The following is a 27,676-nucleotide window of genomic DNA, read 5'->3' as shown; positions in this document are numbered from 1 at the left end:
AAATCCCAATTTTGGTTTTTGGTCATAAAGAAACAAGGCAAATACTATTTGTTCTAGCTTCTGTTGGAGTCTAGCTGCCCAAAGGAAAAAAAAAAAAAAAAAAAACCTTCAGTTGGAGTCGAAACAGTTTATTCAATGTGATGAAGTTAAATGCTTCACTGCAACAAATCTTTCAAATGGTGGTCAAATTCTTAATAAATAAAATTTTCATTTATGTCGATGGTAAACTTGAATGGCCGGTGAACCACAATGTGGAATATGCCATCCCTACCTGCATTCATGATCCAAGGTAGAATATGAACACAGGCACATTTAAATTTGAAGTAATCAGACTATCCAAATGGCCCCATGTCTGCACTCTGCTAGTACAAAAATAAACCATGATGGTTTAATGCTGAAATTAAGAGTATAAATCCAAAAGAAGAGAATATACACATTCGAGAACTCGATTAGCAGCAGAGAAGAAAAGCAAACACTCTTCTCTCTGTCATCTTTGAAAATATAACAAGATGTAAGAACCATTATAATCAAACACTGCTGCAGGGATCCTTGGGGTTTGAAAAAGGGCTTAGACCTTCTTGAAGAATGAAAGAATATTGCCTTGCTTAGGGTCCTTGTTTCCACCCTTTTTGCTTCCTGCTTTACCATTTGTTGGAGCAGTGTTTACCACTGACTTCTTAGCTGCAGGAGGCCTGGATTAACAAATCCAACATTAGAGTTCAGGCACCAGGCACAAGCTAAAACTTCAGCAAAAAAAAGTCAATGAAAAGAAATATTTTGGCACAAATGAAGTATAACAAGACTGACTCATCCAAGCTAGGAAGTAAAAGAAAGCACATGAATGCCTCAATTACTAGTACAAGTATACAAGGCCAACTGTGATGATCAGAATTCAAAACAATTGAGATATACAGCATCGGATCTACATGTTTTTCTAACATCTCACTATTTGATGCAGTATATCCAGAACATGATTATTCAATATTCTAGCTGTTTAAGCCTGCACTACCTGGTTGCAACATCAGATACAATTACCCGTCTCTAACACAAGGCAATGACATTTGCCACATTGTTTCAACCCACAAATTTACAGGGAGTTGGAATCAGCACAGTTGAATACGATGTGAACTTTTTTGGTATGTTTATAATCCCACTGATCAAGAATTCACATGATGTGAAAAAGAATAGAGCGTGAAAAACAAAGAAGATGTTGTTTCTTTACAAGCATCCTAGACAAGTAACATGGAAACTTGCAAGTTAAGCAGACTGGTCCTTATCAATAACACAAGTAACATGGATAAAACGGAAATAATAATACCACTAATAAAAAATATAATAATAGTAATAGTAATTGTAACGAATTAAACTAACCTGTTAACAGCACTGGCAACTGTATTATCAACTTTCTTCGTTATACTAGTGTCGGCTTTCTTTGCTTCTGTCTCCTCACCCTCCCAGATTACCTCAGTCACTGTATAAATTAGATTAAAAGTAAATTAGTAATAGATAAAAAATAGACATATATGTCTTGTTCAGAGTGATACAGGAGAAGATTACCTCACAGAGTGAGAAAATATTTATTTTTGATTGATTTCAACTATATATAACCTAAAAGGAAACTAATATTAAACAGTTACAATAAGTTGCAAAAGAAAAACTTACTTATAAACAGTTACTATGAAGTCCATCGTAATTTACTATATTTGGTTGAATAAGAGCAAAGGTTAAATTTTACAGCAGAAACAGCCATGCTAACTTGCCAAGTAACATACTGCAAATGGGACTCTTTGAAAATCGAGGCATCTAAACCACAGCGTACCTTCTCTTCCACGTTCATCAATCACTGTCTTCAAAACTTTTCTTCTTTTAGGTGAACTTGAAGCAGTGGTGTTCAGTTTATCCTTTTTGTTAAGATCTTTTTCGGGAATACAGCTATGTGTCTTCTCTTTCAGGATAATCCCAGCATTTCTCCCTTTGCTGATGCCTGAAACTGAAGAATCTTCTCTGAAAGATTGGTTAGATTTTCGATCAACAGAAACCTCTTCCTTAACCATGGGTTTATCCTCTACCTTGGGCTTATCTTCTACCTTGGGTTTATCTTCTACCTGCTCGTCAAAGTTCAAACTGGTTCCCTCTGGAACCAAAACTTTGCTACTTTCTTTCAGATCTTGGCATGATTGCTCTTTTTGATTATCTGGTGATGCTAAATTAACTGCACCTTCATCTTCGTCATCATCTGAGAAATCAAAGACAACCCTCCTTTTTCTAGTGCCTTCCCCGTTGGAAGCTCTCTTGAAATTGACTTCGTGACCATCATCGTCGCTGCTGACACTGGCTACTGCTTCTTGGGCACAAACTTGAGCGTCTGCACTAGCTCCTGAAGTGGGAGGAAGGACACAAAGATACATTTCAGCCAGCAATACAATTTTTTAGCAAAACAAAACCACCCGTATTGCATCTAAAATGTTTCTCAGAGAATTTTAAATTCCCAACTTATACATCATGGCAAGAGGTAAAAGGATAAAGCAAAATGAAACCAACCAGTATGATTAAGAATAGAATTATTATTTTCTGACAGAGTATTTGACTTTGGCTTGACAGATGCACGACCCCACAAATTTGCCAATGAACCTCCAGAAGCAGAAGAGCTTTTATCATTTTGGACTTTCTTTTTGTTAGCAGGCACAGGAGGAACTTTATCTTTGACTGCTGGTGGTTTGTTAGCCTGATCAAAAGCTCCTGTTCCATTGCTTTCACTTTTGACATCTTTTACCACATTGGGAGCCTGTAAACCAACTTTTGGGCTAGATTGTTGTCCTTTATTCTGGACATGTTTTGGAAATGCAATATTTTGATGAGCTAAATTGCTTTCAGATGGCCCTACAACTGCTTTGGTTTTAAGTTGTGGAGCTTCAATGCTCAATGGCATTCCCTCCATATTACGCTTAACAAAGGAATTGGAAATCCCACAAAACCTGAAGAAGAGGAGCATCGAAAATCAAGGAAGCCAAATATCACATATATAGTTGTATAAATATGTCTTATATCTCTCAAATAGATTAAAGTCCTGTGAAAATAATACATTAAATTCTAGCAAAGAAAACAAAAATATGAATGGAACAATTCCCTCTCAGCTGAGTACACTACCATGCATGAGTGCTGAAAACATAAACTCTAGTATTTTGCAAAGTATAAAAGCCAAATGTCCTCTCCTAGAAGTTTCAGAATTTTAGGAATATCTGATGCAAAACAAAGAATGAGGTTTTGTAATTTCCCATCAGAGAAAAAAAGAACAAAATTTGATTAAGTTCTTTAACCTTGAGATGAACAATTTCATCTTTAAAAATCTAAGAGCAATTTTTCTTTTTTTTTGGGTCTGAATCTAAGAGCATATAGTGATAGATCATTTTGAACTACTAATCTGAGCCTTTTCTTTATGATAACTAAAATGAAATACTGTTAATAAGCAGAAAATAAGTCAAATAAATTAAAAACTCAGAGTGATAGATCTTTTTCATTCACTTTTCTTCATCTTTCTGTGCTTTCTATAAAAGGTTCCAATGAATAAACGGTCAAACTATTAAGTAATCATCACTGAGCAGAAGAATAAATAAAAAAATCTGTTCAGATTCACCAGACTTGGTGCTTTACAGCACCGGAACTTCCTAAATTTTAAAGAAAAAGCATACATTTTATATACAGATGTACAATGAAATGAAATATACCTGTTATCCCTCAAGCAATTTTCAACCGATGGAGCCTGCTTGAAGAGCTCCTCTGCTTGTACAAATTCAGCATTCCACAATGCAGCTGGATCCTTTGGGATGCAAGCTTGCACACTATAAACCTCGACTGAACAGTTGCCTTCAAATTCTTCTTTTGCTTCTGCATAAAAGCTGAGAGACATGAGTTCCATAATATTTCCACTTACCTGATGTTTAATAACAAGACGGACCAAGTCTTATTAAAAAGATGATGATACACAGACGGAAAAGTTATATTAGATTCAACAATTACATATATTTTTTAAAAAGTGAAACCAATGTTGGTATATTGCTCATGAAAGTATGAATAAGTTCAAAAGATATAATAGCATCTATTCCAAACTGCGGAACCATAACTCAAGTACTATGTGTGTACTAGTTATATAATTCTACGCTGCGGAACCATATGCTGTGTATATAATCCTATGTGTGTACTAGTTATAAGGTTTGCGGAAAAAGTACAAAACATCCTATTGGAAATCTCTCTCTCTCTCTCTCTCTCTCTCTCTCTCTCTCTCTCTCTCTCATGTTGCATCGAATAAAACCAGGATGAACATCAGTGATATCAGCATAAGTATATGTGCACACTATTCTATAATTAAATGTTACCTGCAAGTTTAGGCCCAGAAACAAGCCTTATATGGTAGCTCGAAGGATTGCTCTTCAACCAGCCAGCCAAAACATATACCACTTCCAACCCATTTCCATGTTTTTCAACAAACTCATGGAGTAACCTATATATACAAACTGTCAATCACATGTAAACCAAAAAAAAAAAAAAGAAAAGCAAGCCAGAAGCTTTTAAGACAGTTCCCTACCTCTTCGCAGCATTGGAAGACACCAAGTAATTCCGACTCAGCCATTTGTAGGAAACCTGCCCATCAGCATTGAAAGTAGCTTTCTTTAGACAATATTATGAATTCCTATGAGGTTCCTCAAATCTCAACTCAAGTTCTAGTGAAAATTTTCTTTGTTCATCTTTAAAAAACTTCAGGATTATCTATATTCAACTAAACATGCAACTCACAGTTCAATCTCCAAATCAAAATGAGAGGGTTTCCTAGCTTATTTCATTTCTGCAACAACCCATTATCATATCCTTAAAAAAAATTACTTTAAAAAGTAAACTTTTTCAGCTTGCTGAGGCCAGTACAAGATTCGTATAGCAGCAGACATCAATATAGGCACTATATAGCAAGATAACAGTAAACTAGTTGAAACAAAGCGAAATTCAGCAAAACCCTTGTCAGAGCTCCATAATAACAGAGTATTCAGCAGCAAAAAATTCTAAGTAAAAGAAACTCGAAGCGAAATTCATATTGCAAAAACGATGGGCCGTATCAATATCACAGTGAATTAAGATAATAGTTACAAAATTGTGAAATACAAGAAGAAAAACGAGAGATTGAGAAAGGGTGGATTGTTACCACTTGAAGTTGATCGGAGACGAGGGTTTCGATGTCTTGGATGATTCCTAGGGTTTCGATTTGGGCCATTTTTTCAAAAAAGGAAAAACTTGGGTCGTTAATTTTCTCTACGAATAACAATAAGAGCCCGTGAAAAATAGATCTTCAATGATTTTCCCTCCCAAAGCTCACCTCTTTTTCCCGCCATTCTCTGAGTGGTTACAACTTACAACTTACAAGCTATAACTTAATGTTACGTAGTTCGCATAGGCACGTGCTCTGTGGATTGGCACGTGCTTATTTGGGAAGCCATAGTCAGGGTTTGCTCTCCTCTTTTTTTTTTTTTTCTCCTTCCCTACTTTGCTTCGATTGATGCAATCATGCAAATTCCATTTTTAGGTCATGAAAATTCCAATTTACTTATACTTCAAAAAAAAATTTTGATCGACGGTGCTTGTAAAAATATCCCATGTAATTTTACCGTTTTTGTTAAGCCAAAACTTGTAAACTTCAAAGGTAAAACATTTTACCTTCACATTTATGGGCAAGAATTTAGCTCTTGCCTCATCTCCATTGAATAGAATAATAACAGGTCTTCCAATAATATGACGCTAAACAGATGGTTATTTTCTTCATTCCAAGTATTGTATGTTTACAAAGCTGAAATATAATGGGGAAGATAGCACAAGTAAAGGTGCCAATTCTAAATGAAAGCTGTGCAAGAGCCTTGCAGACACGCCGGCCAACACACTGGTGGCGTGGCATAGAAAAGCAGAGACATTTTTAGACTCATAAGAGCACCACTGTCTTATAAATACAATATGTTTACATTTCAAACAGTCTTTACCCAATCTCCATAAACAATCTTCCATGTACATGTTTGATTTACAGATGAGCGAGTGACGGTTGAGTAAAGATGTAAACTTCATCGAATCCGTTCCTACAGTCAGAAAGCATGTCACAATTAAGCTAATAAGTTCATGCACAAATCCAAAATAATAATGTAGTCTCAAGGGCACTTCAGGCTTACCCAGCCTTCCCACAGAAAGTTGGACTGTAATTGTAGATGAGATTGTCAAGGACTTTACGAACAGGCGGCCTGTTTAATGACTTTCTTGCCTCACTGCACCACAAATTCAATTTGGAGTAAGTTTAGGCTTCGCTATCATTCTGGTTGAATAAACTTTGTGGGGTAAGTTCTAGAGGTAAATTCTAAAGGGAGTTGATTTTCCCACTCCTCTTGTCCACTTACACTCCCTTGGTTAGAAATTGTGTTCCCACTCCTTTTTTGTCCACCTAAACTCCCTTTTTTGTTATAGTAAAAACTATTAAAAAACAAAAGGGAGTGTAAGTGGACAAAAGGGGAGTGGGAAAATCATCACCCTATTCTAAAATATGACATCTTTGAAAGTTGTTAGACATAATTCCGCATGTTGTTAGACATAATATCCGCATGTTGAATAAAGGAATAATGTGATTCTCTGAGGCTAACTTTGCAACATCTTCGCGCTCCCAAAGAGTTTTTCTTAGTGCTCCTCAATATTTCAGCCAAAGTTCAATTAAAAAACCATAGTGGTTCACTTGGAGCTAAAAGAAACAGATACAGAAGGATAAAGCATCAGCGCTAACCTGACCAAAAAGTTTGCGACGTGCTGGGTCACTTGAATGGCATCTTCTGAGTGCGGAATCATTGGTGAGCCCCATTCAAAAGCATTTTTCTGCATTGCATTTGGTTAGTCTTCACAATTAGAAACAGATCCATTGGAATTGGCAATAGGTACAATACACCCAGTCCTAGATGACCTTTTTTCTATGCAAACTCTAGTCCTTTTGCTTTTCAATTTTTCTTAATTTACCATTCTTCACTCAATCTGTAGAATGTGCCTAAATATTTCTGTGCAATGCAAATCCTTTTACAAGTTTATGGAAATAATTATCAAAAAAATTTCTTAGACCCCAAATATATTAACATTACAAATGTCTTAAGTGGAAATAGTTATTGTGGTCTTTGTCTTAAATCTTTCATATAAAGATGGATAATAAAGCAAAATCCATTTGTTCATGATTCCACAATAACAGCTTATCCTTCACAAGGTTGTGAGTTATACAGTTATACTCTTATAGCAGAGATCCTTGATGACACCTATTCAAATAAGAGCCTCAAGATGTTTCCATTTTCAAGCGTTGTTTTACTGTGCTATTTGCTTGTATTGCTAAATTTGAAATTAATAGTAACAGTTTAAGACAAGACTGAACAATATTACAGTAATACCTCGGGATGCCATTGGAAGGCAGTCACAGGATAGCTGTATGCATGAACGGTGGAGACATAGACCTGGTATTAGAGTAACTGCAACAATTAGAATCTTCAGGGGAAGAAAAAAGAGATTGAAACTTGATACAAGAGAAATGTGTAATGAATTGATGAAACACATAATGAAGTGAGATAGTTACATTCAGTACCTTATTATCTTTATCAGTACTAGTCGTCAAGATCTTAAAGAAACTTGACAGATTGGGATTCTCCTGCAGCCTCTCTGGTGAGATACCATACTGTTGCATTGAATTGTTAAAAAAAACTCAGGTTAAATTAGAAAGCCTATTCTTCTCTTTGTACGCTAAGGATTATAACCACATAAATTAAAGCATAACTGACTAAACCCAAAATTTCTTAGTTTAAGAAGCATAATATAAGACATTCTCAAAATGGAGCCATTTGTCTCATCAATTTTGTCAGATGATTGGCCAAACCTCAGAATCACAATGAAACAATCTAGACTTTCTCAAACGAAGCTAATGATGTATGTTTTGAAGTGGTTTGCCTTTGGAAAAAGAAATGAACAATGGTAAGATTTAACCAAATAAATAATTTTGAATTGATTGTTCAGGATCAGGCCATGCCTGATTACAATTTACAAGCATGAAGGATAAATTTGTTAACTATGTTTAATACTTGAATGAAAGAGCCTTTAGATTAGAACTTACATGATGGTTTTGCATTACAATACAATCTGTACTCAACTTTTTAAGCAAGTCTGGAGGAAATCTGCAAAAGAATGTGCTTACGTTAGTGGCTGCAGAAATTAAATCACCCTTTGATAAACAGTAACATGACATGACACAAACTTCCCTACCAAAATAAATTTTATAAGTAACAACTATAGATACAGAAGGCAAACTTACACAACTCAGAGAATATCAACCATCCTCCCTTTTAGTACAGATGTCCAAAATATCAAACAGTGATGACAAATATAAATACATTTCCATCATATTTATTAAATTTGATAAATGTGCCATTTCAGTGAACAATTTTCTTATAAAAATATTACATACATCTCTAGCAATAAAACAGAAATGTAGGACTCTCTTCAAAAGAAAATTGTTTTACACAAGAGAACTAAAGTCCTCATCAATTACATACAAATTGAATTGGAAAACCATATTACAAGTTATATGTACCTTTGAAACACAGTTCCTTCAATAATCGTGTTCTCAGTAAACTGTAAAGTTGACGCCATATTTTCTGCACTGAAAGACTCGAGAATTTTCTTGTTCTAGAAGAAAGAAAGAAAGTTGCATCAATCATAAAATCGAGACAACTATATTAGCAGGAATTGTTGAAACATCTATAAGGATAAGAGATTGAAGAGTTTAAAAAAAAAAAAATACTACCTCTAACTGACAGGAAAGGTGATTCAAATTGAAAGGGTGACTATGACAAGCAATCAACTAAGAAAAGAGAATGAATTATCATTCCATAATTCAATGTTCAAGGCAAAGTTGTAAATTCATCTCCATGCTAATTAACAGAGTGTTTATATAATAGTCTCAAGTTGTATGCCAACCTAAAAAACCAAGAAAGGCCATTCAAAAAAGCAGGACTAGCATACATGCAATAAAATAGTTAGAATATCTGATTGGGCATGTCCGCAAATAACATGGCATCCTGTTTTACTTCTTTTAACAATTGAATCATTTAAACCACCTTTGGGAAGAACAAAATTGACTATATTCATTGTTGAAAGTGACAACTTAGACATTCAAGTATTGAAAAAGGGAGAAAAAATATGCACTTTGAATGACAAGAGGCTGAATGCTGTTGGAAAAGCAGTGAATTGTGGGAGGTGGTAGTTTACCTTGCTGATGATCATTGTTAGAAGTTCAAAACCTAAGCAGGTGGCATATAAAGGAAAATGGTCCCCTGCATCATTCTTCTCTATAATTTTCTGCACAAAAGTGGGAACAGAATAGCTCATAAACATGGAAGTATTCTTCAGAAAGCAATGAAACTATCCTGAGTAAAAGTCAATTTACTGGATATCTCTATGATGCAAAACAGCCTTGAAACCTTTGATGTTAGCCAACAATGACAACTATGCCATGGTTGCAATACACAGTCCTGGACTTTGACCTCTAAAATCCCATTTAACTTTTAGGGTTACCACTCTCTCTAACCTGTACCTGTCAAATTTCTTTGGCTCAGTGTTGGCTAGAGTACATGGAGAATGATACTTGATGCTGATGATCTTGGACAGTTACACGATACTAAGCTCAGTATCATGTCAATGCCTTATAAGCATCATAACACTTATCCCTATAACAATCTAGATCGATCCATTTTGCGAATGGTATCTTAACCATTCACCCCATGATATTGCATGAAAGGGCAGCAAGTAGTAGTATTGCATAATGCTGGGCCCAGATGAGCAACTACAAGTGCATCAAGGAGTACAGTCTTCTGTTTGTTGGGTAGAACACTAGCCCCAGAAAATATAAAAGTTTGACTTAACTGGGCTGCCTGGAAAGCCAGGACTATATGCCCATGAAAACTTACTTAGCACAAGTCAGCCTGTATATCATGGACTAAAATGATTATATTGCAAAGATTGTATCATTACCTGAAATATTCTCTCCACAATGTCATAGTACAAACCACTTTTAGCCCAGCCTCCAGTGAAAAGCACGCCATTGACCAGATTGAGCTTCTGCAATGCAGCTGTATATAGTAAGCAACATAACAAAATCACTGGGAGAGGGCAGATTGCTTTAGTGATGAAATAAGAAACTCAGCCTCACATTACTAAAGCAAATGATGGCTAGTAATACATATCTATTTATTGAAAGTTGAAACAAAGCGTATATAAAATATTCACAGCCTTTACTTGAGAAAAAGAAAAAAACCCAATATCACAAAGACCAACTTTAACTTTTGATGACAATGCCAATATAAAAGCACAGCCTTTACTTTGTATTTTTTCTCTAGCTTATGAAGAAAAAAAGCCAATTTTCAGCACTTGCTTTGGCTTTTGAAAAGTTATGATCTTTTCCAAGATAAGAGTAAAATTAACTCAACACATAACGTAACGTACATCTCTTGTTCCGTTCATTCTCAAAAAAGCTAACGTAAAGAACACAGAAGCAACTTCTCCAAACAGCTCAAATTCTTGTCAAGAAAAAAAAAATCATTGTAAAATAAAGTTTCCAAATTTAAAATTTTGGGTGATCACCTGGAACAGAACATCAGGAGGCTCGTTGTAGATGAGAGGAATAACACGAGCCCCAGCAGATTCAACAAACTTGACATAAGAAGCAGCGATATACGACGCCGTCGAGGCGTTGCTGAGCCGACCAGAGGCGCCGTCGCCGGGATGACTGAGGATGCCGATCACCGGCCGGTAATTGAGCTTGGGGTCTAGAGCCGTACACCTAGTGGAGGGGGAGTCGGAGGGGCCGACTCCGAGTTGACTCGGCAAGAGAATCGGGGACTGGGCCTTGGCCAAGCTGAGCTCCTTGGACAAGGAAATCAGGAAAGGAATCCAGAGGTAGTTCCACATCTCTGACGGTGTCGTTTTGGGTGATCGGGCGGCGTTCGGGTTGTCGGAGGAGGAGGTTGGGTCGTCGGAGTTGGGTGTTGGGGTAGAAGTGGGATTAGTTGGGAAATGGGAGGGCATATTGGGAAAGAGGAAATGGGGAGGTTGGGGTTGACATGGAGGAGGAGGAGGGGAAAGTTAAGTTGAAGAAGTGTTTGTTGAATTGAAACGTGATGGAGGAGCAGCGAGGGAGCTTAGCTCAGTGCTTTATAGTACGGCAATTTGGAAGACTGAAGAGGAGGAAGAAGGAGGGTGGATTGTGAAGTTACGTGACAAGGAACCCAACAGAAAAATGTGGAGGCAAATCGTCAGTGGTCACATTATGAATTATGTTTCACAGGGGGGAAATATTTCTGACCGCACGATCACGATAAGAACTTTCCATCGAACGAGAGATATAGACAAGTCTTTCTCCATAATCCCATGTATGTACATTAGATTATGCTTTTTTGAAGACCTTTCATTGACAAAATTGACGCGAGATTCATAAGTGGTTGTCGTCTTGATATTTGATTACCATTGGGTTAATGTGATTAACATTAAGTTTTACCGACTCATTGTGCTTTTACGAAGGGTATTACTATTCTTATGCTATGCCGAGTAAGGGGCTTCTCGAGGGAGTTCAATTTATTAGTCCAATAAAGACTCTGTACTTGATCAAATGACTACTAAGGACTCCTTCAATATAACTCCTCATTGTAACATCTATGATGCCAAACTCGAACAAGTTAGATGGGCCAAAGTCGCAAAAAGAAATCATGTAAACGCAATGCTATTTGCCCAAAGATTATTTATCACCTTAGTCCATGAGCCCAAAGAAACACCAACTTGAGGAGAAGCCCTAATTACCCTCAAATTCCACCGCCGCTTGCCCATTTGCTTCTTCAAGGCTTGTTTGATGCTGGAGAGACAGAGAAATGGGACAAATCCGACCAGGAGGTGGTATGTGCACGACTAAAGGCTTCTGATCATTAAAAAGAGAAGAACAATACATCTTCTAAGTTTGAAAGAATGTTACGATCGGTTGGACATAAAAAAGAATGTTACAATCGGACGCCCATAACGCACACAAGGGAGCAACTTACCTTAGCACTGCTCATTAGGACATGGATGGACCTCAACAAATTATGTCACAGGCCCGGTTTGTCCACTCCAACCTGGCCCTTTTTGGGTAGATGGGATAACATGGATTAGAAGAAAAGGATCGGACCCATTTAACATAACAAAACCCAATTATGACTTATTCTTTTTGGATGAATATCTTAAGTAATTGGATTTGGCACCGCCCAATTATAAACTATAGATTTCTACTGCATATTATAATACTAGGCGACACATCATAAATTTTATTCAAATACAAATGGGCTAAGTAGCTTTTTTCAATCCATGTGTTTTGTTCGAATTTTTAATTTGGTCTATGCATTTTAATTTAATAACCACGTTCGTCAATTTACTCTAATTTTATTGTAATTAATGAGATTTTAATTTGTAACACCATGTCAGTATGTGATGTAGTGTTATTTTCAGTCATAATTTTTTTTTTTATAGTACAAGAGATAGTTTAAACTATAGGGGAGTGAGATTTCTCACACACACACAAATAATGCCATAAAAATTCGAATTTGAGACCTCTTATCTGCAAATCGAGACCTATACATGACATCTTGTGTCAGGGTCAAAGTTTGCAATGCACTTAAAGTGAAAGGTCTTACATCTACGGCTCATCTTTTCCTCAACTATAAAATTGAAACCATGTGAACAACAACTCCATTAGTTCCCCAAGTCCCAAGGTTCAAACCCAAATCCATGGAAAAGCCAGAAAGGAATATATACCAACTTTTAATTTATCACAAATGTCCACAACACTATGATACTCGTTTCAGCATTAAAATTACCAAAAAGGAAGAAGTCATATTTTTTAAGATTTTCCGGGGTGTTAGTTTCCTGGCTGTCTAAGTTTGACCAGCTCGAAGAAAGAGTCACCCGCCACACGTATGCACACTGAGCTTATAAATTGAACCATGGCGCCCTATTTTATAACTCACAAGCTACTAGCTATCAGGCTTAATTTGATTTACTTAGCAAATTAAGCTGTAAACCATACATATATTTCTTCATTAAATTTGCTAGCCATGGCTCTGGTTAACAGCTTCATCATGCCAAAGACCATGCTCCAAATGCCCATTAATTCCAAGCCCTGCAGCCTGCACAATAAGATTGTGATTATGTGAGTGATATATGAATATATATATATATATATATATATATCTCTAGACTCTCTCTCTCTCTCTCTCTTCTTTCAAGCTAGGTTTGATTTCTGACAAATATGAATCTTTGATTATCAGAAGATGCGCAGCGGCGAGAAGGAAAATCACTGAAGGGCCTCCTTCGCAAATTAACCAGGTACTTAGCGTCACTAGCAGGAGTTTGGGAACTGAGAAGGTGAGCCTCAGGAGCAGCAGCTTGACTGGAGAAGATGGAAAAACAAAGGAAGGAAATGCCATTGTTGATGAGGTTAACAATACAACCAAGACTGCTGATGATGCCACTGTTTAATAATATATGCATGGGTTGTTAATAGGTTAATTAATCTGCAGGGAACGTTTGTAGTTATAATATTATGGTGGCTAAGCATGTCTTTGTGGCTGAGTGTGTGACTTGTTAGCACATTATGTACTTGATCATATATATAAGTTCTTCTTAATAATAATATGTTATGTGTTAGTTTTCCATACGGCATATGCTATGAATCTATACGTGCAGACGATTTGGTTTTCATGTAAGCAAAATGTGGGCCAAATTAATTAGCCAAAGGAGCCACTCTCTAGTTTAAAGATTTGTAATTTTAAGGTTGTTTTTGTCAATTTCTAAACAATAAAAACTAAAATATAACTGATGCCATATCAGAGAAGTTGCAAAACAAAACGATTAAACGTGTGTTAGACAAGTTGGTCAATCCTTGCCCCTAAACCCAATTCACTATAATTAGCACAGCAACATGTTACCGTGGATGTCATAATCAATAATTTTTTTTTATGATAAAAAAGTAGTACTGAAGCAATGTTTGATAGTAGTTCAATCGATATGTACAGATCAGATGGGGACAGGTCTCCACCATTAGCAAATTAAAACAAAGAAAATGTGAATGAACCACAACCTTTTTCCTATATATATTTGTTTACTATCCTATTTGTCTCATTTTCTTTTTTGCCTCTGGCTTGAGTACAGAGTAACTCATGAACATTGATCACCACATAATGAGTAATGGTCAACTTATTTATGAATTAGACCAATATATATATATATATATATATACACAACGAAATTTTTTATGTTAAGTAATTTTTTGGTGTGATTTTATATACGATCAGTTCATCCATATTATAACACACATCTTACATGTAACATTATGTGACGGTGTTTCAATCACCATTTGTTGCAATTTTGCCTATAAAAATTAGCCTCTTATGAATACTTTTGAGAAAATAATTGATGCACTAGCTCTTTTGTTCTTTATTATCTACAAGTTTGTTGCTTCTGCAAAAGAAGGTAACATATACCATGCATTGCATTCTATAGTGATAAATTTCCAAAAGAAAAGAAAAACCAACAAAAGGGAGTTCATCATTGCAGGGGCAATGATGAAGTTAAGATAATCCTGAAATAATTAAGAAGGAAGCCCCCTAATTGTTGTTAATTAATTAACAGAGGTGGCCCATGAACAACCCTAGAAAATTAAGTACTATGAGTCATGGATTAAATCAACGGTCAAAGTCATTCTTTGTTTGTTTGTGCTAGCAGTGAGATGACTAATGATTCAATCCAAGTTTGACTGCCACGGAGCAAGTGGCAGACAGTCAATATTTGAATTAGTTATAAACCAACCAAAAGGGTGGGCGGTAACCTCACATTGGTTGAACTAAGTGTCTAATTAGTGTAATTATATATACTTTTCTATTGAAGCATCTTCCAAAATACACAAGATGTGATGAATTATGATCATAAAGAATTCTCATAATCTTATATAGGAGAATATATACGTACACCCTGTTTAGCTAATGATTAGAATCAGTGTGCCACGTGTTTGTAATTGGTTATGTTAAACACGTGAAGGCACGTGAAGGTTGTTAGAGGTTGTTAGCTCAGATGCTTAACTATTAAGCAAAGTCTAAGTATAAAGGCTCTACTGTACGTGTATAGTGGTAATGAGAAAAACAGATTTGATTCCCACCATTCTAGAATTCTCAACTTCTATTTTTCTAAATACTTAGCACACCCAACTCAATCATAGAGAAAGAACATACAGGACAGGACCTTATCTTTCTGTGTCCAATAGGGGAAAAAAGGGAAAGGAAAAGAAAGCAGAACGAAGGGTCCCAGTTCAAGTTGCATTATTGCAGCACCTAGCTAGACTAGAAGCCATGCATATTCACTTTGGCCCTCTCTATAAATCCGAGACTTTCTCTAACTTAGAATATCCACATGCAATTAGTAAGCTGATCACTCTAAATTACTGAGAAGATCAGCAGAGATAGGGAGTTAATTTCTTCAAACATCGATCGATCCGCGGATCATGGCTCTAAGTATGCCTGGCTTAATCGTCATGCCAAAGATGAACATGGTCCAATCAATTCCCAGTTGCAAGTCCTACCAACATCAACCCATGATTATGTAAGTGATCATCTTTAATTTGTTTTCTAATTTGTGCGTTTACCTTCATATATAATATATATATATATATATATATATCTCTGAAAGATTAAATATAAATAATTTTAGTGTTTGTTGCTAATTATGATTGTATTGGTTTATATATGTGCAGGCTGCATCCTCACCACGACCGTATGCATGCCAGGAATATTAGTCACTCCATAATGTATGGTGGTTTCCTTAATTTGCATGCATATATGAGTTATTTAGTTTTATTTTTCCTGGTTACCGTCGCACTAATAAATTACTGCACTTAGACCCTTTTATCTATAAACTAAATATTATGATGATGATTTGTGAAAATATGTGTTATATTAGAGAGAAATAAACATCGTAATTTGTTGGTTAATTATTGTATTTGACTGATCACTGATCTTGGATTGTATATTGTTGGTCCATAAGATGTGGAGCTAAAAGGCCAGGGGGGATCAGCACAGGGAGTGGTGGACAAATTAATGGGACGAAGGGGTTGAGGGAGCAGAATGTTTCTGATCTCACCAGCTCAAGGACTGATCAGAAAGATGGCAAGAAAAGCAAAGAAGATGTCACCGCTACTCCAAAAAAGACTGGTTCTACCAATTGAAAACATATTATCGACAATGATATCGACACTTTATGATAATCCGTCTTCTAATAAATAACGGACGTGCTATGCAAAGAAGAACTGGGATATATATAACATTCTAAAATAGCTATGCTTTTTAATAGAGAGAGTAGCTTGTGAGTAAGATGCATAAGTCTTCCTTCGATCCGGTCTCAACGCGAAGCTCAAAGATGTCTGAGAAGGATATGGCAATTAAAGTAGATGTCATGTTAATGTTAGAAAGCATATTGTATGCATAAATAATAATCATATTAATGGTAGATGTCATGTTTAATGGTTCCTATAAATAATAATCATATGATTAGTGAAGTGTTTTAGCCTGAGTACAATGAATTAAGTTAAGTCGGCCCACCTTCCTCTCTCCCAATGATATATAATTTTTCGATAGAGGAATTTTTAAAATAAATTTATTTGAAGAACACCTTGTAGGATTGAAATGTCAAAGTCGGAATTTTCATACTTTAAAAAGGGCCTCACAGAATATAAAAACTTTTTTGGACTTGACTGAATCGTCCACGCACAAAGATACGATCCAGATTTAATTATCTTTTAACAGTCAAGTCAATGTTATGGGGCTTTTGAAAAGCTTGGGAAAGACTAATCAAAACAAACCATACAAAAGTCACACACATAGGTGATCATGAATTCGCACATTAAAATTCCACACATATACAACGATAATATGCAACCTTGGAATGCAAGTATGTCATAATCATAAATAAAAACAAATAGGATTACCACTGAATTTCTGTTAATGAGTTCCCCAGTCCATGCATGGTTTAAAAAACTTTGGTTGTCAATGGGAAAACAAAGAGGACCGTAGGATATGCCAACTTAATTATGTTGACTTGGATCGATCTGTATTTCAGTAGTTTACATTGAATATGAAAGTTTTGAAAAGTTTTCCACTAACCCCGACAGAAAATCAAAAAGCAAAAATTATTGGATTAAAGAGGGTCATCCTCATCCACACGTTGACTTGGTTTAACATTATTAGTATTACTATCAATTATGAAAAGTTACGTGCCAATTTCTACATATTTAACTTTGAAGAATGAAAATGAAAAATTAGTAGTTTAATTAGTAAAATACGGAATAGGAAAAGTATGAATAAAATACACACATGTTTTATTTGGTAAAATTTTGGCGAGATACAACTAAAAACTTCGAGCAATGTATAATATTTTAATATATATATATTTTAATAATATGTGAAAAATACGTGTATAATATGTGAGTTTAATCTGTATAAAAAAAAAGTGTAATAAAAGTGAAAAATATGTATGTACGTGTTTAATACGTGTATTGTATGTTTGCTTTTAAAAAAAGTGTATTTTATCGAATCTTTAAGACGCGTATGGAAAACGAAAATATTATTAAAAAATACGTATGTACGTATATAATACAAGTATTAAATGGAAAAGAAAAAAACTAAAACAATCTTTTACATATATGTAATTTAATTTGTTGCTCTTGACTTCTCCAAAGGATTGCAAACCAAATTTGAGAAGTCAGAGCTACTCCTCAAGTGACTTTTCTTTTTACATAGATATAAATAATAGCTTTCTAGAAATATCATATAAATAATATGAATGACATATATAGCATAAATATAGTAATAAGTTCTCGATGCATGTAGTTATCAAGCTAGCTAGACACAAACATATATTACATATAAGCATGTAATCTAACACAAGTAGGAAAGTTTCAAAGTCGTTCTTGGCGTAGGACCTCAGTTGACGGGAAAACAAAAGAGGAAATTAATGGATTAGGATATGTTTAAGCTCTTTAATTACCGTAAACTTTAACCGTCAATATGGGACATTCTCAACATATATAATTTTTAAGAAATAGTATAATTTTTAACAAATAAGATACTGACATATGTAACGATGAAGGTCATTTGATAAACCAAGTCATGAGACTCCAAGATTACTGTAGTTGTAATTGGCAAGACAACATATAAAAGAGGCTGATCAGCAGATTAGTTGTGAACCTTATATTAATTTCGAGCAGTGTGGCCTTGTGACTTGACTTAGTCGTCCATGCAAAAAAATTAAGACGGTCTAACGATCAGTAAGTAGATCAAATAATTAATCTCTTCAACAACTAAGTCACTATTCCTGGTCATTTAATTTATTGCGCTTTGTCTTATTAGTCGACTTGGCTAGTTGCCGCCCCAAGATCTGCTACAAATCATTCCAAGTAGCGGCCTATAAATCATCCCCTCGGGCTCAACTGAAGATATAGCAAACTTTGTATATCTCTAATTAGTTGCTAACATGGCTGTTGTTAGAGGCTTCATGTCAAAGGCCATGCTCCAAATGCCCATGTTGAAAACCATACAATGGAAATTTATGACTCTGTAAGTTGACTGCTCTTCCTATACGTAGTCATTTTTCCCACATCTTTTATTTTATCTTTTGGTGATGAATTTTCCCCTCTTCTTTAGAGTTTGGAAAACCATAATTTTTTTACACGGTTATTTATAATTAAAGGTCATATGAGTAAGAAGGTTGATATTTTTTATCCCGTTTGGACTAGATTGGAGTTGAGTCCAAACCAGTCCTTATGAGTCTCACTCTGTGAGACTTACAAGGCACAATATGTTGGATTGTTGTCCAATTTAATAAGTTCGAGTCTTAATATTTATAAGTTCACTAAACAGTGGCCGTTACACACTAATCCACTCCAATTCCAACCACAAAACATGTAATTCTCATTTCTTTAAGTTCCATTTTACATATAATTATTTACACAATATTCCTTTTTCTGTTTCTTTTTCTTTTGTTTAGAAGATGTGCTTCTGGACCTACAAGGCGAGATATTACTGAAGGCCCCCCTCCACAAATCAATGGAACACCTAAAACGGAAGCTGTGACGGACGAGGACAGGCCAGTTATTACCACAGGCCCCCCTCCACAAATCAATCAAGTACCTCAAAAGAATGGTGTGACGACGGATGAGGAGCAGCAGAACGGTGCCAATGGCTCAAATCGAAAACCGATTCCAGCACAAGTTCTGAAGAACCTCTGATTAATGAATAAGCTTATAGTTCTCTTGCTATGCTTGTGATATTGGTCAACTTTTAAAGTCTTGTGTTACAAATTCAATGGTAATCTTATATATCCTTGAGTTTTTAAACTCTCAACCGTATAAGAGAACATTTGGATATGTAATATGCTGACTCAAATTGAAAATCAAGTCATGCAAGACAAGCAGAAATCTCAAGAGTTAACGGAATCCTCTTGTAATAGCTGTGACTAGCTAAGAATAATATCTCAAGAGTTAACGGAATCCTCTTGTAATAGCTGTGACTAGCTAAGAATAATAGTCTTTCTTTCTTGTTTTATTTTCTCTTTGCATCCTTTTGTAATTCCCCCAGTTCATTTTTATGTTTTTTTTTTTTTTTTTCCATTTTGTTTGCCAATAAACTTTGTATTTCTTGATTCCGTTAATTTATGATGATTTGAAATAAAGATTGTGTATGCTGGATGATCGGAGCAAAAACTTTCCATTATTTAACTTTGACTTTTAAAATTTATTTTATTTGCAAAGTCTTCCTAAAATTTTACTCGAAACAAAAGATTGTGGAATTAAATAGTGAAAAGCCAAAATTATCGGAAGCTCTTTTTCTTGTCTGGCTACCCTAACTCTCTTCACACGCTACGCTACCACCAAATCAAACAGGAAACATTTGTCGCCATACGCTTGTCGCCACAGCTCAGGCCGCCAAAAAGCTGATTTTGTCGCCTCATATTCTGGTATTTGACGCGACAAAACTCTTTGTCGCGAGAACCGGCGAAACTTCGTCGCCGAAAGTCGTCGGGACACTATTGTTGTGTTCGTTCATGCTATTTAGGCGACAAAAGATTCGTCGCTTGAATGATGTTGCCTGACGAAGTTGTTCGTCGCCGCTGCATGCCTTCATCTGCCGAGAACTCGAAGACGAATTCCTTCATCACCTCTTTGATCTCTGCTGACAAAATGTTCGTCTACTACCACACTATTCTTTTTTTTTTTTTGGTGCTTAATATTTATTAATGCTTTATATTCCCCCTCATTTGTTTATATTATGTACTTATTATTACTTCATATTTACCTGTATACATTTATCTAACATGAACTTTTGATAAATATGATAATAAAAAACACCACAAATTCTGAATATCCCAACTTTGTATATAAGTAAAATATATGTTGAAGTATATTGCAAAAGAACCTATTTCTCTTTTCTTTCATCCTTGATGCACTTGAAAAACCATCCTAGAATTCCCCTTTCAATTCTATTGTGTTTAGGGTTCTCTCTTAAAAATTATTTCTCGAATTTTCCTCTCTATAATTTAACCTAGCCCTAAAAATCCTATTTATAATGTATATGACTTTTGCTACAAGTTAATTAGGAATAGGAAACTAAAACCCTTTTAAATAAACCCCAAAATAATAGGAAAAATTATCCTAAAATGCAAAGGATCCGCTCTAGATTCACAACGTCCGGTTGAGCGGCTGGGCTTGGGCAGAAAATAGTCTCTCTGCCGCTCAAGCGCCTGTAGCTTCCGCTCGAGCGCCAGAACCCAGAGCACTGGTTTGAAATTCATTTTTCTACCATTTCTTCTTCCTCCTTTCACATCTATATGGCGAGCCAACTTTAACAATCCTATCCCAAAAAAAAAAAATTCACAGCATAATCAAACAAAAGAGATTCACAAACTTTCAAGGGCAATGAACCAAGAACAATATACCCATTTTTTTTCAGAACAAGATACAATGAACCAACAACAATATACCCATTTTCAGAACAAATGCAGAAAAATTCATCAGGAAACATATTTAAAGAAAAAACAAATTGGCGTCTAGGAATTGATAGAAACCAAGAGCGAGAGGGTTACTGGAACGAAGAGAGAGAGAGAGGAGACAAACCAACCCAGATTCTGCAAAAATAAAAATAAAACTTAGAGCCCAAATACGAAATAAGGGATTGAATTCTTGAAATGGATACTTACAAAGCAATCATACTTCTTTTTGGAGACCATGTAGCCACACAGAGAGAGAGAGAGAGAGAGAGAGAGAGAGAGAGAGAGAGAGAGAGAGCAGAGAGTGGGTGTGGGAATTTTAGTGTTTGGGTCTAGAAAAAAGATAAGGAGAGAGGAGGAGGAAAGTAGTTTCAATTACCGTAAACTTTAATTGTCAAAAATAACATAATTTTTAAGAGTGTTGTTAAACGAATCATAAAATTAACTGAATACACCATATGATCTAAGTATATCATAATATTAAAATTAAAATATAAAATTAACTAAGTTCACCATATTTAAACCCTTCTTAGCACACCCCAATACACTTTATCAGAAGTCATATAATAACCATCAAGCTGGAAACTGAACAAAGAATATAAATATAATAAAGAGAATAGTAGAATTGACTTTATCCTAAAATTTCAAGTCTCGTTCATTGTGGGTGTGGCCCTTAAACTTTGTATACCGTCACTTATCATGAACTTGATCAAGGAAAGAGTGGAGGTGTTTCACCCAAATCTGGGGCAAATCCTCTGTCACACCAAATTTGGAAGAAGTAACATGATTATCTCAGCTATCATCTTGTCCATCACATTGTAGTGTTATATGGCCTCAAATAAACTTGGGATTTCCAGGACATGAAGAACCAGCAAAACAGAAAAGTCATATTGGATCTATATAGACGTTTGTCAATGGTGGAATCATGGCGGATCTAGTACTGCAGCGATGACAGTGGTGCGGCTAGGATGATGTTAGGGTTTGGTTGTTAAACTAATTAATCAAATAAATTTTAAAAACATAAAAAAGCTGATTAAATTAAAATAGATGATCCATGTCATGTGACACATCAGTTGGTAATAAAAAGTTGGTGTTTAAGTTGGTTCCCGTGGCATTACTGCTATTAAAATTATATTTTTTCACAATTCAATATATCTTTTTTTGTCATTTTATATTAGAGTAAATTAGTAATTCAATAAATAATTTAGTAGTAAAGTGTACTCAGTTAATTTTAAAGTTTGTTTAGCAGCACTCATTTTTTAATAAATAAGATACTGACATATGTTAAGGAAGACAAATGTCAGTTGATAAACCAAGTCATGAAATTGGCAAGACAATATATAAAAGAGGCTCAGCGGATTAGTTGTGATACGTATAGCACTGTGGACTTGTGGCTTGACTGAATCTTACGTCCATGCAAGAGAGAGTCGGTCCAACGATCACATCAAATAATCAATCTCCTTAACAATCAAGTCACTATTTGTGGGATTTAAAAAGCTTGGGAAAGACTAATCAAAGTCACAAACACATGCCATCGACGAGGAACAAGAATTCACATTAGTTTCACCATTTGACTTTAAATTAATCAGTTCCCAAGTCCATGTGGGTTTAGAACATCTCCGTGGTCAATGGAAAATCGATTTAAATCGATTTATATTCATGTACTCTTGTCAGATTATAAAAATACTGAAAATGCATATTTGAGATGGTATTCTAATTACTGATGAGTTGGTTTTTGTATTTGGGATAGCAATGTTTTTACCACAAGATCTCTGATGCCTATAAATCATCCCTTGGGCTCAACTAATAGATGCCACAAAAAGATATAGCAAACTTTGTGTTATTCAGAAAACTGCAAACTTTGTGTTATTCAGAAAACTTTGTGCTACAAAATCATTCAAAGTATATCTCTAATTAGTTGCTAATATGGCTTCTGGATCCAGAAGGCCAGGTATTACTTCAGGTCCTCCTCCACAAATCAATAAAACCTCTCAAACGAATGCGGTGACGGATGAGGACAGGCCAGTAATTACCACAGGCCCCCCTCCACAAATCAATCAAGTACCTCAAAAGAACGGTGTGACGACGGATGAGGAGGAGCAGAATGGTGCCAATGGCTCAAATCGAAAACCGATTCCAGAACAAGTTCAGAAGAACCTCTGATTAATGAATAAGCTTCTAGTTCTCTTGCTGGTTGTGATATTGGTTAACTTTTAAAGTCTTGTGTTACAAATTCAATTGTAATCTTATATCTTTGAGTTTTTAAACTCTTAACCGTATAAGATAACATTTGGATTTTGTAATATGCTGACTCAAATTGAAAATCAAGTAATGCCAAGACAAAGCAGAAATCCCAAAGTAACTGAATCCTCTTGTAATAGCTGTGACTAGCTAAGAACAATAGCCTTGTTTTTGCATCCTTTTTGTAATTCCCCCAGTATCATTTTTATGTTTTTCTTCTTCTTGCGTTTGCTTTTTTTATTTTGTGTGCCAATTAACCTTGTAATTCTTGATCCAAGTATGATGATTTCGACTAAAGTTTGTATGATTTATTGGATGATAGGTGTCAGGTTTGATAACACAATTAATCACAATTAAGGACCGTGGCAAAACCGACCTTATCCCACCAAATATGATCCCCGCATCAGCGATTTGTTGATCATCGGTAATAAGTTGGTCGTCAATAAGAACCGTGGTGGAAAGGTCCTTTGCCCGCTAGAGATGGTTCCCCTTGGCCGCAATACGATTACGTCTTCACTTTTGAAACTCGGCTGCCCAGTTGGTATCCTTTTTCATTTTTCGTTCAATTTAAGGGTTTGTGACAAAGATTATTTGCAATTTAATTACTTGGACATTATTTTATGTCTTAGCTCAAAGACTGATCTCACCAGCTCAGAGGGAGTGGCAGACAAATTAAGGGGACGACGAGGTTGAGGGAGCAGAATGTTTCTGATCTCACCAGCTCAAAGACTGATCAGAAAGATGGCAAGAAAAGTAAAGGAGATGTCACTGCTAGCAACTCCAAAAAAGACTGGTTCTACCAATTGATAAAATGTCGGTATATTTGTCATAATCATAAATAATAAAAAATAAGAAAACCTCTGAATTTTTTAGAAAAACTTTGGTCGTCAATGGGAAAACAAAGAGGACCGTAGGATATGCCAACCTAATTACGTTGACTTGGATCGATCTGTAATTTAATTTGCTGCTGTTCACTTCTCCAAAGGATTGCAAACCAAATTTGAGAAGTCAGACCTACTCCTCAAGTGACTTTTTCCTTTTGTTTTTTTGGACATCTATATATAAATAATAGTTTTCTAGAAACATCATATAAATAATATGAATGACATATATATATCCTAAATATAATAATAAGTTCTCGATGCATGTAGCTTTCTAGCTCGCTAGACACGGAATATGTACACAAAAAATATTTCAGTAACTTTCAGCAAAATAAGAATGGGAGATTCTACAATAAGTATATGTTAAAGATTAGTTACATATTTCTAATTTTAATTGTTGGATTGTATTTATTAAAGGTATTGATAGTCTCTTAGACACAAATCAACTTAACTGTAAGATCCCACATCAACCAAACGGAGAGGGGGGTGATGTGCCTTATATGGCACACCCGCATCCATCTAGCACGAGGCCTTTTGGGAGCTCACTGGCTTCGGAGTTGTAAGAACTCCGAAGTTAAGCGAGTTAGAGGCTGGAGCAATCCCAGGATGGGTGACCACCCTGGGAAGTTGCTTCGTGAGCTCCCAGAAACAAAACCGCGCGGGCTGGTGAGAATGTAAATAAAAACAAATAGCTTTGGCTAACTGAATATCCTGTTAGAGCCGAGCCGTTTAAAACTTTGGTGTGACAAGTTTGGTATCGAGCCACTGCAGGGTGTAGTTATGTGTGCACGCGGGGCGCCGGATCCCTTTGTGGATTGGAGTTACATCGATAAACGGAGGGGTAAAAGCCTTTATATGGCAACCCGCGAAATCATAAGCGAGGCCTTTTGAGAGTTTCACTTGGCTTGAGTTGTAAGAACTCCAAAGTTCATGAAAAGTTACGGTGAGCCAATCTCACCACCCTGGGAGGTTGCTCTGTGAGCTCCCAGGAACAAATCCGTGAGGGGGGGCGTCGGCCCAGCCCAGAGCGGACAATATCTTGCTAGGTGGAGTTGGGCAGTCCGCTGCACCACTCTGAACTTAGAAGAGGCCTTTTGGGAGCTCACTGGCTTTGGAGTTGTAAGAACTCCAAAGTTAAGCGAGTTGGAGGCTGGAGCAATCCCAGGATGGGTGACCACCCTGGGAAGTTGCTTCGTGAGCTCTCAGAAACAAAACCGTGCGGGCTGGTGAGAATGTAGCCAGGCCCAAAGCGGACAATATCCTGCTACGGCGGAGCCGGTCCGGGGTGTGACAATTTGGTATCAAAGCCACTCTGCCGTGTGGTGCGAGTGTGCCGACGAGGACGTCGGATCCCTTAAGGGGGGTGGATTGTGAGATCCCACATCGACCAAACGGAGGGGGGGTGATGTGCCTTATATGGCACACCTCGCATCCTCATAGCGCGAGGCCTTTTGGGAGCTCACTGGCTTTGAAGTTGTAAGAACTCCAAAGTTAAGCGAGTTGGAGGCTAGAGCAATCCCAGGATGGGTGACCACCCTGGGAAGTTGCTCTGTGAGCTCCCAGGAACAAAACCGTGCGGGCTGGTGAGAATGTAGCCAGGCCCAAAGCGGACAATATCGCGCTACGGCGGAGCCGGTCCGGGGTGTGACAGGAACGATATTAAAAATATGGAAAGGGGTTATCAAAATATTGTCTTTGAAAGTGATGCTCTCCAGATCGTTACAGCACTTCGAAATCACTCCATAGATAGGTCCGTCATAGGATCTGTGGTGGAGGATACCAAGAGCTTGCTGACACAGATCACTGGGGAAGGTTTTACCCATATCCGTCGTACTGCTAATGGTGTGGCTCATCGTTTAGCTCGTTTTACCTTGCATATTGGGGGTTCTTTATACTGGTTCAAGGAACCTCCTGATTTTATTTCTGATATATTGTACGAAGGTTGTAATTCGTGACCAAAGAATTTCTTTTGCCCTTGATACGAGTTCAAACTTCTTGTATTACCTTTTTTACATCAATAATATTCTATCGCTTATCATAAAAAAAAAAAAAAATTATTATTGGAGAATCTCCCAAATAAAAAAATATCGAAAAGAAATAGTTGTCTTATATATGTTGACTAAGCAAAAGGGAATTGAAGAATCTCCCAATTCACGAGACTTCAAGATTATTGTAGTTGTAATTGGCAAGACAACATATAAAAGAGGCTGATCAGCAGATTAGTTGTGATACTTAAATTAATTTCCAGCAGTGTGGACTTGTGACTTGATGAATTATAATCGTTCATGCAAGAGAATTATTAAGACGGTCTAACGATCAGTACGTAGATCAAATAATTAATCTCTTCAACAACCAAGTCACTATTCCTGGTCATATAATTTATTACGTATTGTCTTATTAGTCGACTTGGCTGGTTGCCACCCCAAGATCTGCTACTAATCATTCCAAGTAGCAGCCTATAAATCATTCCCTCGGGCTCAACTGAAGATATAGCAAACTTTGTATATCTCTAATTAGTTGTTAACATGGCTGTTGTTAGAGGCTTCATGTCAAAGGCCATGCTCCAAATTCCCATGTTGAAGACCACACAATGGAAATTTTATGACTCTGTGAGTAGATTGGTCTTCCTATACATAGTCATTTTTCCCACATCTTTTCTTTTATCTTTTGGCGGTGAATTTTCCCCTCTTATTTAGAGTTTGGAAAACCATAATTTTTTTACACAGTTATTTATAATTAAAGGTTATATGAGTAAGGAGGTCGGCATTTCTTACTTCGTTTGGACTGCATTGGGGTTGAGTCCAAACCAATCCTTATGAGTCTCACCCTATGAGACTTACAAGGCACAATATGTTGGATTGTTGTTCAATTTAATAAGTTCGAGTCTCAATATTTATAAGTTCATCAAACAGTGACCATTACACACTAATACAGTCCAATTCGAACCACAAAACATGTAATTCCCATTTCTTTAAGTTCCATTTTACATATAATTACTTACACTAATATTCCTTTTCTATTTCTTTTTCCTTTGTTTAGAAGATGTGCTTCTGGACCTATAAGACGAGATATTACTGAAGGCCCCCCTCCACAAACCAATAAAACACCTAAAACGGAAGCTGTGACGGATGAGTACAGGCCAGGTATTACCACAGGGCCCCCTCCACAAACCAATCAAGTACCTCAAGCAGAAATCTCAAAGTAACTGAATCCTCTTGTAATAGCTGTGACTAGCTAAGAATAATAGTCTTTCTTTCTTGTTTTATTTTCTTTTTTGCATCCTTTTGTAATTCCCCCAGTTCGTTTTTTATGTTTTTTTTTATTATTATTTTGTTTGCCAATAAACCTTGTATTTCTTGATTCCGTCAATTTATGATGATTTGAAATAAAGATTGTATGTGATT

At 36.2% G+C, this 27,676-nt stretch overlaps 4 protein-coding genes across 4 annotated transcripts; 2 read left to right on the top strand and 2 right to left on the bottom strand.

The window, feature by feature from the left end:
• Positions 1–311: 311 nt before the first annotated feature.
• LOC117624796 (DNA polymerase delta subunit 3) lies at positions 312–5,377 on the bottom strand. Its single transcript, XM_034356247.1, has 8 exons — positions 5,192–5,377; positions 4,583–4,638; positions 4,374–4,498; positions 3,726–3,885; positions 2,542–2,975; positions 1,820–2,377; positions 1,372–1,471; positions 312–692 (listed from the first exon to the last, which is right to left on the bottom strand). The coding sequence occupies exons 1-8, from the start codon at positions 5,258–5,260 to the stop codon at positions 569–571; spliced, it is 1,626 nt and encodes a 541-aa protein (XP_034212138.1). The 5' UTR covers positions 5,261–5,377; the 3' UTR covers positions 312–568.
• Positions 5,378–5,774: 397 nt separating this feature from the next.
• On the bottom strand, positions 5,775–11,340 carry LOC117624639 (gamma-glutamyl hydrolase 2-like). The gene is made up of 10 exons (XM_034356015.1): positions 10,681–11,340; positions 10,072–10,158; positions 9,310–9,399; positions 8,633–8,727; positions 8,156–8,216; positions 7,634–7,723; positions 7,443–7,505; positions 6,800–6,888; positions 6,201–6,293; positions 5,775–6,110 (listed from the first exon to the last, which is right to left on the bottom strand). The coding sequence occupies exons 1-10, from the start codon at positions 11,122–11,124 to the stop codon at positions 6,056–6,058; spliced, it is 1,167 nt and encodes a 388-aa protein (XP_034211906.1). The 5' UTR covers positions 11,125–11,340; the 3' UTR covers positions 5,775–6,055.
• Positions 11,341–13,104: 1,764 nt separating this feature from the next.
• LOC117626399 lies at positions 13,105–13,715 on the top strand. The gene is made up of 2 exons (XM_034358074.1): positions 13,105–13,270; positions 13,389–13,715. The coding sequence occupies exons 1-2, from the start codon at positions 13,176–13,178 to the stop codon at positions 13,597–13,599; spliced, it is 306 nt and encodes a 101-aa protein (XP_034213965.1). The 5' UTR covers positions 13,105–13,175; the 3' UTR covers positions 13,600–13,715.
• Positions 13,716–15,480: 1,765 nt separating this feature from the next.
• On the top strand, positions 15,481–16,706 carry LOC117625809. Its single transcript, XM_034357373.1, has 3 exons — positions 15,481–15,714; positions 15,866–15,919; positions 16,156–16,706. Exons 1-3 carry the CDS (start codon positions 15,617–15,619, stop codon positions 16,334–16,336), a joined length of 333 nt encoding a protein of 110 aa, XP_034213264.1. The 5' UTR covers positions 15,481–15,616; the 3' UTR covers positions 16,337–16,706.
• Positions 16,707–27,676: the final 10,970 nt, after the last annotated feature.

The sequence above is a fragment of the Prunus dulcis genome, chromosome 4 (genome assembly GCF_902201215.1).
Source record: "Prunus dulcis chromosome 4, ALMONDv2, whole genome shotgun sequence".
Lineage (NCBI taxonomy): Eukaryota > Viridiplantae > Streptophyta > Magnoliopsida > Rosales > Rosaceae > Prunus > Prunus dulcis.
The sequence above is the reverse complement of the archived record's forward strand: the minus strand, read 5'-3'. Positions and strand labels throughout refer to the sequence as shown.